Raw genomic sequence first — 11,731 nt, 5'->3', positions numbered from 1 at the left:
CTCCATTTGCCAGGAAGGTCAGTGCACCCATTCCCTGATTATCAGGAGCACTGGCTGCTACTGGCTCACAGTCTTCACCTTCTCTGAAGAATTGTCCTTGGAAAAGGGAGATAATCTCTTATCTCCAGGAAGTCCCCAATCCACAAGGCACTGATCGAGGTACAAAAGGCTGGCCCCTTTTGTATCTTACAAGGGTAAGGTTTGTTCCAAAGATCCTTCTTCCAAATTACACTAAACTAGACTTAAGCTCAGACCACATCTTGCTCAGCTCATTTCCTCTTCCATATCTTGCTTCCCTCTCTGCCTTGCAGTTTTTTTTCTGCAGCTTTTTTTGCCTCAATAAATTCTCTAGACTTGAATCCATGCCTAGGCTCTGCTTCTAGGAAACCCAACCCAAGTGACTTATCCAAGGTCCAAACTCTAGAATTGATTAGGCATAGACTCCATCTCAGGGGTCCCAACTCCTGGTCCACTCCTTTTTTTTAACTATACTATGTGGTATTAAGACATAACAAAAAAAAAGAGAAGAGGCTACTTTAACATTTAAATTTTTGAATTTTAACTCACTCAAGACGATTAATGTCATCATTAATAAGTAATTCCCATACCATTTGTTTGGTATAGGAAGGTATTATATTTAACATTTCTGTCAGATGATCCTGGAGTTTATCCTTTAAACCTACTATGACACAAAAATTCTTCTTAGGCTTCCCTACAATGTGTAAAACTTTTTCCTGATGCAAAAGGAGAAACGAGTATCTTAGTTTAAGCTGATATTTTGTGGCATTTTTATGTGATGCTAAGTATTGGTAATTTATTTTCCCTCTGATGGGAAAGTGTTGCTAAGGGTTTTGACTTAAAATCCAACTTCCTTGGCCACTCATTCAGTGGAGAAACAAGAAAAAAGAAACATTTACAACCTGCTCTCTCTCTGAAGTCTGCTACCTGAGAGATTCCTCTGTATGATAAAACTTAAAATCTCCACAATCCTTTCTCTTAGCCTAAACATTCCTTTCCATTAATCCCAGGTCTTCGGATAAACTCAACCAATTGTCAACCAGAAAATGTTTAAATTTACCTATAGCCTGGAAGCCCATGCTTTGAGTTATCCCGCCTTTCTGAACCAAACCAATCTATTTCTTAAATGTATTTGATTGATGTTTCATGCCTCCCTAAAATATATAAAACCAAGCTGTACCCTGACCACCTTGGGCACATGTTCTCAGGACCCCCTTGAGGGCTGTGTCACAGGCCATGGTCACTTGCATTTGGCTCAGAATAAGTCTCTTCAAATATTTTAGAGAGTTTGACTCTTTTCGTCAACAAGTTCATGGGGTTCACTATGCTATTCCACTTCTGTTTGAATCTTATATAAAAAAGTTAAATTATACAATCCCCAATTCAAGAGTTGGCTGCTCTGCAAAACATTTAGCAGTTACTGAAAACAGTGCAAAACTCAACTGTGTATGGACTCATCCTAAGCAAATTGCAGCATTTTTCCTTTTCCATCTGTCAGGAAACCTCTGAACATTTAAATCAAATAGATGAAAGGACAGAGATGGGGTTGCAGCCTTAGTAATCATAAAAGGGAGTAAGGGAGGGCAGGCAAAGGACCTTGGAAAACCTCAAGTCTCAAGTCTTTAGTCCTAAGAAGGGGAGATTCCTCTTCTCCATGAGTAAACTTCACTGAGAGAGTCTCCTCTGGGGCAGAACACTTAAGGCTACATAAGTCTTCTCCGGTTTTTAAAAAAATTGTCTTCCTTTTTACATTTTCTGATGGAGGCAGCATAACTGAATTTTTTTTTTTTTTTTTTGAGACAAGGTTTCTGGGTTTTTGTTTTGTTTTGTTTTGAGACAGGGTCTCTCTCTGTGGCCAGGCTGGAGTGCAGTGGCATGATCACTGCCATCTCAAACTCCTGGGTTCAAGTGATCCTGTCACCTCAACCTCCTATCTGGGGACTACAGGCACATACCACCACACCCAGCCAATTTGATTTTTTTTTTTTTTTTTGTAGAAACAGGGTCTCACTATGTTGCACAGACTGGTCTCGAACTCCTGGCCTCAAGCAATGCTGCTGCCTTGGCCTCCGAAAGCTCTGGGATTATAGGCTTGTACCACCACGCCTGGCATACAATCGATTTTCTTAAAGATCTATACAGGGAAGAAATTTTTTTCTCTAGCCTTAAGCCAAGCAAACAGAAGAGAAAGACTGACAACATTTCGGACAGTAGCTAGCATCTTATCTGGATTAATCCAGTTCTCTGATGTGGCCTGGTACTCAGGATACAGATCACTTTCTAACACTGAAGTTGTGATAGAAAAACTCTGAGGGAGTTCCAGGTAACTAAAATGTAGAAATCTGATATCAGTATGAAGCATGACTTCGTAAAGAAATTGAGATTTGGAGTTAAAAGACAAGGTTTAACTAAAAAGATGTGATGTTTTAAGTTAACGTTAGGGGAATCTAGGTGAAGGGAATATGAGAACTCTATCTTTGCAACATTTCTATAAGTCTAAAATTATTCCAAAATTAAAGCATTACTAAAAACAAAAGTTCAGGGTTTCAGCCTTGGCTCTGATGCCTGGATTTTCTGAGCCTTAGAGTCCTCATCTGTAAAATGGGATAATGATAACGCTCATTTCCCTGTATGGCTGTTGTGAGGACCAACTATGGTTAAGTAAGTGGACACACACTGCAGACACTGAAACACACAGCCCATGCTGGTCACTTTCCAAGGGAGAGTCACATAGGTATCAGAGAGAAGCAGTAAGGTGGAAAAGGTGTTTATAGTGTAGACCCTGGTCACGGGGAACACCAAAGACCCAATTGTTATAAACCATCAGTAGAACTCTGTTATCCTTTGTAATTAAACACAGACACCAAATCTTTCAGGCATGCTGGCTCTGGCAGTGCCATTTATTATATTATTAGAAGGGTTTAGCAGCCGTCTCAAAAAAATAATAATAATAAATAATAAATAAGAGGGACACAATTAGTAAGAATAAGAAAGAGGTAAAACGAACAAAAGGGAAAACAGTAGCTTCAAACACCCAACTTTCCTTTTAGGAAGTCCCTGGGCCGTAAGTCATTATTTGTTTCAAACACACTTAATGGAGAAAGGAAGAGAGAGGTATTTTCTAACCTCAAGCTACCCCACATGACTTGGCTGGTGATCTGGAAAACTTGCTCATAGCAAGCCCTAGACCAGCTCAGCCAGTGTGTGGATCTTCTGATGGCGAATGAGGTTGCAGTGTCGATTAAAGCTTTTCCCACATTCAATGCACTGGTGAGGTCGCTCCCCTGTGTGGCTTCTCTGATGTTCAATGAGAAATGAACGCCGACTGTAGCTCTTACTGCACTGGCTGCACTGATACGGCTTTTCTCCTTTGTGGATTCTCTGATGCTGGATAAGACCTGCACTCTGACTGAAGGCCTTCCCACACTCCTTACAGTGATACCGTTTCTGTATATTGTGGATTCCTCGGTGATTAAAAAGACCAGAACTTCGACTGAAGGCTTTCCCACACTCATTACATTCATAAGGTCTTTCTCCAGTGTGAATTCTTTGATGTCGAATGAGACCTGAGCTCTGAGTAAAGCTCTTCCCACATTCATCACATTTGTGTTGCCCCTCTCCTAAGAGGTTTCCCCACTGCCTCTCTATCCTATCCGTATGTTCACCAACTTCTCCATGTGGGGGATCCTGCTGTGATAGCTCCCAGGTCTGCTCATTAAACATTTTCCCATGTGGTTCCACTATCTTAGGACAGTCTTTCCTTAGCACCAACTGTCTGTCCTCAGTCTTGGTTATTTCATCTGAAACAAAGAAAAAGGCTAGGTAAACGTCACTTGTTCCCTGAGCATATGGGAAGGTGACTATGTCTATAAAAATATATCAAAGGAAAGTAAGTGGGCTAGAAACAGAAGGGCTAGTGTGGTAACACCTTCCCCTAGGTAAGGAGGAAAGTTTGCCCTCTTTGGCAAAATGCAGGTCAGTCCATCCCCACGTAGACTTCAACTGGGGACTTGTTTTTTTGTTTTGTTTTGTTTTTTTGAGACAGAGTGTTGCTGTGGAGCCCAGGCTGGAGTGCAATGGTGTGATCTCAGCTCACTGCGGCCTCCACTTCCCGGGTTCAAGCGATTCTCCTGCCTCAGCCTCCCAAGTAGTTGAAACTACAGGCACGCACCCCCATGCCCAACTAATTTTGTATTTTTAGTACAGACGGGGTTTTGCCATGTTGGATATCCTGGTCTCGAACTCCTGACCTCAGGTGGTCCACCCACCTCGGCCTCCCAAAATGCTGGAATTAAAGGCATGAGCCACTGCACCCAGTTGGCAGTATTTTTTTATACTTTTTCATGGGGAGGGATGGGTAAAGATCAGGGTGGCTTCTCTGGAGTCTTCCCTTAGACCTCTCTCTCCTTTCTGAGATAACCTCAAAGTGACCCTTTCCAAGGAAAGTTACTTAATGTATTCATTCATTCATTTTCAGAACAAGTATTAAACTTCTACTATTCTAGGTGCTTCAGGCAGCACAGTAGTCCCCACTTATCTGTGGTTTTACCCTACAAAGTTTCAGCTACCCACAGTCAACCACAGTTCACATATATTAAATGGAAGATTCCAGAAGCAAACAATTCTTTTCTTTTTTTTTTTGAGACGAAGCCTCACTCTGTCGCCCAGGCTGCAGTGCAGTGGTGTGATCTTGGCTCACTGCAACCTCCGCTTCCTGGGTTCAAGCGATTCTCCTGCCTCAGCCTCCTGAGTAGCTGGGACTACAGGCACATGTCACCATGCCTGGCTAATTTTTTTTTTTTGCATTTTTAGTAGAGATGAGATTTCACCATGCTGGCCAGGCTGGTCTTGAACTCCTGGCCTCATGATCCATCTGCCTTGGCCTCCCAAAGTGCTGACACTACAGGCATGAGCCACCGTGCCTGGCACAAACAATTCTTAAGTTTTAAATTTGGCACCATTCTGACTAGTATGATGAAATCTCATGCCATCTGGCTCTGTCTCACCCAGGACATTGAGTCTTCCTTTTGTCCAGCATATTCGCTCTGTACATGCTGCCTGCCTGTTGCACACCTAGTAGCCATCTTGGTTATCAGATTGACTGTTGCAGTGTCACAGTGCTTGTGTTGAAATACCCCTTATTTTACTTAATAATGGCCCCAAAGTGTAAAACTAGTGAGGCTGGCATATTATTATAATTGTTCCATTTTATTATTATTGTTGTTAATCTCTTACTATGCCTAATTTATAAATTAAACTTTATCTTAGGTATGTATAGGAAAAAAATAGTATTACAGAGTTCATTCAGTGTTTGCTTTGGTTTCAGGCATCTACTGGGGGTCTTGGAATGTATCCCCTTAAATAGTAGGGACTACCATATTATATGACTTTCAAATCCACAACTATCCAAGGTGCATTCCCATCATAAGACCTTTGCTCTAGTGCTTCTCTCTTCCTGGAAACTTCTCACCTCAAATGAAAGCAAGGCCCACTCTCTCGCTTCCTTCAAGTCTTTGTTCAACTCACCTTTTCAATGAGGTCTATCTTAATTCTTCTATTTAATATCATGATCTGTTTGCCTTATCCATAGCACTCTTAATCTCCCTTATCCTGTTCTATTTTTGCCTTATTCCATAGTCTCATCACCTTCTAACACACTGTATCATCTCTTTACCTTTATATTTATTATTGTCTCCCTCTTGCTATAATCTAATCTCTATGAGAGGAGGATCCTTCTGTTTTATCCCTGAGAATCATGCCTGGCACACAGTAGTTGCTCAAAAAATATTTGTTGAATGATTGAACAAATAAAAGGGAAAAGATTGAAACCAATTCTACTACTATGGCCTCAACCGACTGGCCCAGGAACTGGCATCTGGAGCAAAGGCTGCCACACAGGACTGGTCCATAATGAACAGTGTCCAGCCAACCCAATCAAACCCTTTCTGCTTGGAGGAATTGAAGGTAAGAATGGAGAGAAACAGACCCAAACTGTCTAAACACTAAAGAGCAGATGCTATGGTATCCTTAGATGTCTTGGGTTCCCCAGGTCTGATTTCACTTTGCAACCCAGAAAAAGGCCAAGGACAACACAACAGAGCCAGACCTCCTCTTTTGACCAAAATATTTGCCTCTTTCTCCCACATCTAACTGTCCTGTCTCTCACACACAAGAATAAGTACCTCTTAGGACTCCTCTGTTGTTAGGCTGTGGTTCTCCTCCTCCTTTTAGCTGGGGGATCACAACAGGTTTGGAAAATAAAAATGTGTCTGTAGAGAAGAGATGGGCCCCAAGTGGGATCAGTAGTGCCCTTTTGCTCAAACTTCATATTAAATGTGAAATCCATAAGGGAGCTGGGTAGAATATAAAAACTCGGACATTTCCCACCTTTTAATGATTACCATTTATATAACTTTCATGACTTATGAAGCACTTTCAAATATATTATCAAACTGACTCACCACAAAACTCCTTGATGTTATTATCTCTTTAAAGAACTATAGAAAAATATGGCAAGATACCTATATATGGGTAGACAGACTATAGAGAGAAACATCTGGAAAATATGCAGTAAAATGACAAGAGTAGTTACCTCTAGGGAGTAGGATGTGCAGAACTTTCATTTTTTACTATATAAACTTTTGTATTATTTGGATTTTTAAATAATCAGCATTACTTAAAAAGAAACTCAAACTTACCTATTAAATATTGCTTGACTAAGAATTTGAAAAGCTGGAACTTGAATTTGGTCCTTGTAATTTCAAACACTATGTTGTTTTATAATATTGGCTTTACCTAAATTTGTAACACATACCTGCACTGATATTCTACAAGGAGAACTCTACAATCTCTAGATGCCCTCTGGATACTCTCCTACAGCCATAGTAGATGCGTAATAAACACTTGTTGAATGATAGATGGATAGATGAGTGGACAGATGGAAAATGTAGACGTGCTTCTTGGAAAAGGGGGTTCTCAGCAGGGTTCTAGATGCAGTTTGGAAGGTAGAAGAAAAGAAGTGGCTAGAAAATAAAAGGTCCAAGTTCATAGAGAGAGGAAGAAGAAAGAAATTAATTGACTGGAAAGATGCTCATAAAGAGGAAAAATGATATCAGAAGCAATTTTAATCTGATAAAGTCATGGGAGCTACAGGAAGGTCTGCACAGAATTTACTCAACACATACACTTTAATTTAAATCGAGAGATGTGTTCCATGTAACAGAAATCCATAACTGCTACGGTAAATGAAATAAATAGAAGCTAGAGACAAAGAGGCAAGGGAATTTGCAGCTTTGATACATATGGGGGTAATATGAAACTGAAAACAGCAGAACCTTGCTACAGATTGATTGTCAGAAGATTAACAAAAAGTCAGTAAGAGGGTATGATTTTGTGTGTGGGAAACCAGACAAGCTGGAGATAATTCCTGCAGGGAGGGCTAGAATGGGGAAGCAGCTGACTCAGTCCCAAGTGCTCAGATCTATATCCACAAGGGTGGCCACTGCCACCATTCAGAAGATTACAGAGAAGGAAATGGTAAAGTCTGATTTCACTGGATTCTCTCATACAGTCTGCCACTTACTAAGCATATCTCATATCTTTCTACTGCAACTATGAACCCAAATCAGCAAGGGTGGCAGCGGTGATTTGTGGCAATAGCGACCATGTATTAAGCATAATGCATGCCAGGTGCTTTTCAGAAATTGTTTGTATTTGATGCTCACAATGACTTTCTGAGGTACATACTGGTTATGGACTAAATTGTATTCCCTCACATATGTTGAGGTCCTAACCCTCAATATGATTATAGTTGAAGATAGGGTCTTGAGGGAGGTACTAAAAGTTAAATGAGGTTATAAGGTAGGGCTCTATCTGGTAGGAATAGTATCTGTCCTTATAAGAAGATGAGAGAGCTTGCTCTCTCTCTGTATGCACACAAAGAAAGGCCATGTGAGGATACAGCAAGAAGATGGCCATCTATAAGCCAGGAAGAGGCCTCACCAGAAACCAAACCTGAAAGCATCTTGATCTTGGACTACTAGCCTTCAGAAATGTGAGAAAATAAATTTCTGTTAAAGACAACCAGTCTGTGGTATTCTCTTCAGGCAGCGCAAGTAGACTAAACCAAAGCTATTATCAACCCCATTTTGTAGAAGAGGGATCTGAGGTCAAGTGGTTAAGTAATCTGCCCAATACAAGCAGCTTCCATGAGGCGATGCCAGGATCTGAACCCGTCTGTCAAACCTTGAAGTCCATTCTCTGAAGCTGTGCTCCACAGCGATCCCTGAAAGCCTTCCTCATGTACCATGCATCAGAAGACCAGAGAGCTTCCAGGATGGTACTCAGAGAGAAGTCTGCACACAGGGAGAAGGGTCAAAGATGAGCACACTAGGGTCTAAGAAGCACTGAACATTGCTGCTATCTGGTAAGGAGTCTTTGGATCTCCTGTTTTCCCAGCTCTGGGTTTATTGTTTGTTTTTGCTTGACCAGGCGAGATTCGTTCAACATCAAATAAATGCTGTCCCTCACCTGTCTCTCCAATAGAATGGTACTTCTGAGCAGAGTCACGTGTGGGCTGGGACTGAAGGCTCAGTGGTGTCTGCTCTGCTAGAGGCACCATCTCTTTAGAGAGGACTTCTTGTCTGTGTCTGTGGGCTACCACCTGGAGACAAAAAGACAAGATTTGACTTTTGAAGAAATTAACTATCTGAAATAAACACTTCCAAAAAAGAAGGAAACAGGAAGGAGAGTATTTTGTCACCAATGTCAAGGAGACACAAAGCAGAGGATACAAGGATTCTTGGCATGCCAAAATACACTTTTTTCTCTAGCAAATCTCCCTTCCTACCTCATGTTGTGGTTCATCGAGCTCTCTCTCCAGATCCTCCAGCAAAATCACAGCCTCTTCTCCACTCTCTGGACAGTGTTCCCTCACCCAGCCCTGGAGCTCCTTGGGCAGGATGGACAGAAACTGCTCCAGCACCAGCAGATCCAAAATCTGCTCCTTTGTGCTCACATGTGGCCTCAACCACTGGTAGCAAAGTTCCTGGAGTCGGGTAAGAGCCTCCCTTGGTCCAGGGGTCTCTTGGTAGCACAGCTGTCGAAAGTGCCTTCGGAAGATTTCCCTTGCCAGTGGATTATTGCGTTTCAGTCTGGATTCCTGCCTTTGGAGGTGACTTTTTGCTTCCACTTTCATTGTCAGAAGTTCTTCCCATGCCTGGGGAACTTGAACACCCAGGGATAAAATCTCCTTTGAGTTTGTATTCATCTTGACCTTGAACAGCTTAAAAGGCACCCTCCAACTGCAGCTATGCTTCAAGACAAACTTTGGAGGCGCCTGCCTAAGCAGTAAAAATAAATTATTTATATGGTAAAATGACAATAACTGATGACAGAAACTGATAATATAAGCATTTATCATAGGCCCTAAAGCTCTCCTCTGAAAAGTGATTTGGGATGGAAATAATGGAAATATATATATATTCATAATGTGCAAAGAGTATAGGCTTTTAAGTTACCCAGATATGGGTTTTCTTTCTTTCTTTCTTTTTTAAAAATGGGGAATTTCACTCTGTTTCCCAGGCTGGAGTGCAGTGGCATAGTCACAGCTCACTGCAACCTCAAACTCCTGGGTTTAAGCGATCCTCCCACCTTGGCTTCCCAAAGTGCTGGGATTACAGGTGTCAGCCACCACACCTGACCCAGACCTAGGTTTTATTCTGATCCTAACATTTACTAATTGTGTGACCTTGTGCCAAGTTTTTAAATCTTCTTTCAGTCTTTGTTTCTTTATGTGAAAAAGAAATAGCAATAATACTTTACAGAGTTCGTGGAGGAAAACAGCCCATGAATTAGGGACTGCACAGATCACTCAGAAAGTCTGAATAAAAAGTTTGAGCTCACTGTATAAACATCAAATTAGAGAAAGAATAAATGGAAATACTATTACTGTCGACTAAATGAATGAACCAACATTTACTTTACTATTTACTTCAGTTTTCTTAAATTAATCTTCAAAACAACCATTTAAAGTTGGTATTATTTACACTAAATTTACAGAAAGAAAGGCTTGGGTGGATTCCAAGCCCTGGAGCTTTCCACACCGCCCTGCTGCTACTTAAGAGTAACAGTCAACATTGCACAAGTCTACAATATGCTTTCAGATACAAGAGCATATTTCATCCTCACAATTACCCACTGAGGTTTTATTGTAATAATTATTTCATTAGATAAGAAATGGAAGCCAGGGAAAGTTAAGTAGATTGCCCAAGGTCAACTTCTTTGTGAGGACAATCCTAAGAAGCCTAAGAAGCCAAAGAAGCCCAAGGGAGAAGTTTTCTCCAGAGACCCGGGCAGCGCCTGAAACCCCCGGGGTGTTCCCAAAATGTGGGTCTCCAAAATGTCAGAAAGCACAGCGCAGCAGCTTAACTGCAGCTTGACAGGCTCTGTGGCAGACATCTGGGGAATCTGAATTGGGAGGTGGAGAGAAGTACAGGGAGCCCCAGAATATGCACCTTTAACGGGCTCCTCAGTGATTTGTATGTATTATAAGGTTTGAGAATCAAAGAACTAAGGAAATCGGGAACTGTCACATTCTGCCCTTTAAAACCAGTCCATTCAACGCCCCTTAATTTGCTTTTAGAATCTAGAGGTGAGAGGGTATACGGGCTCTCCATCTTGAAGGCTGCCAAAGTCTTAACTGTCCTTAACTTCCTCTCCCGGGGGTTTCTTTCCCCGAGTCCTAAGCCTGTTGTCGTTATTCACCGAGGTGACCCTTCCGCCTCGCAGTCCTCCTACAACCCTTTCTTGTACAATGTCCCCACAGCTGGGGATGACCACCCTGGTCTAGGGGACGCCTGAAGCCGGCCGGCACTGACCGCCGCCCCCTCCTCCGTCTCCCACTTCCCAGAGGCTGAGGTTCACTTTCCACACCCCTTTCCCAACCCCACCCTCCCCAACACTCCTCCATTCCCGGCTCCCACAGCCAACTCACGAGACCCGGAACGCGCGAGGAGGGAGAGGGGGTTACCGGCCTGTGGTTGCTAGGCGCGCTGCACGAACAATAGTCGGGCGGGGAAGATGCCCACCCCTCCTCGAAGGCGGACGAGCAGAGGCACTTCCGGGCCGGTCTAGGATTCCGTGTCTCGTTGTCCGGCGTCCACCTTGGCTCGGACTCAACCCCTAATTTCCTGGCGTCCAGTTCTTTTTCAGCAGTGAATTACATAAACAGAATGTCATACGTGTATGGGCCGCACACAGGTTTTAAACGGAAAACGTTGATGAAGCATAGACCGTTAACTATTGAAAATGCTGATTTTAAAAGCATTTTTAAAATTAATACATTATTTATGGTTTAAAAAACCCTCAGACAATACCAAAATTAATAAAGTAAAATGTCAAACCCCACCTACCCCTCCTTAGTCCCATTCCCTGAGGCAGCCACTTGCCACCGTTAGCCTGGAATTTGCATATCATTGTGATCCTCTCACACACGGTGGCGTTATTTTATATTTAGCCTTTTCTCCCCCGCTTATTTTAACGTTTTCACTTCATATATCCTAAACAGTTTTACTCATCATGTAGGTCTAACTTATTCTATGGGTGCATAATAGTCCATAAAGCAATTTATTTGTCCAGGCCCCTACGTATTCTTTATTTAGGCATCTGCTTGCCTGCCTGCCTGCCTTCTTTCCTCCCTCCCTTCCTCTTTTCC

At 42.2% G+C, this 11,731-nt stretch overlaps 1 protein-coding gene across 4 annotated transcripts; it reads right to left on the bottom strand.

The window, feature by feature from the left end:
- Window positions 1–2,888: 2,888 nt before the first annotated feature.
- ZSCAN9 (zinc finger and SCAN domain containing 9) lies at window positions 2,889–11,123 on the bottom strand. 4 transcript variants are annotated; one of them, XM_011991223.1, is made up of 4 exons: window positions 11,012–11,123; window positions 8,867–9,359; window positions 8,548–8,680; window positions 2,889–3,818 (listed from the first exon to the last, which is right to left on the bottom strand). In XM_011991223.1, the coding sequence occupies exons 2-4, from the start codon at window positions 9,284–9,286 to the stop codon at window positions 3,202–3,204; spliced, it is 1,170 nt and encodes a 389-aa protein (XP_011846613.1). In that variant the 5' UTR covers window positions 9,287–9,359; window positions 11,012–11,123; the 3' UTR covers window positions 2,889–3,201. The 4 variants fall into 4 exon arrangements, with proteins under 4 accessions (XP_011846613.1, XP_011846614.1, XP_011846612.1 ...); XM_011991224.1 differs by having other exon boundaries at window positions 11,048–11,117; XM_011991222.1 differs by adding an exon at window positions 6,201–6,287 and having other exon boundaries at window positions 8,867–11,090.
- Window positions 11,124–11,731: the final 608 nt, after the last annotated feature.

Source organism: Mandrillus leucophaeus, unplaced genomic scaffold (genome assembly GCF_000951045.1).
Source record: "Mandrillus leucophaeus isolate KB7577 unplaced genomic scaffold, Mleu.le_1.0 Scaffold392, whole genome shotgun sequence".
In the NCBI taxonomy this organism is placed as follows: domain Eukaryota; kingdom Metazoa; phylum Chordata; class Mammalia; order Primates; family Cercopithecidae; genus Mandrillus; species Mandrillus leucophaeus.
Note: the sequence above shows the minus strand (reverse complement) of the source record. Positions and strands in the feature narration are given on the sequence as shown.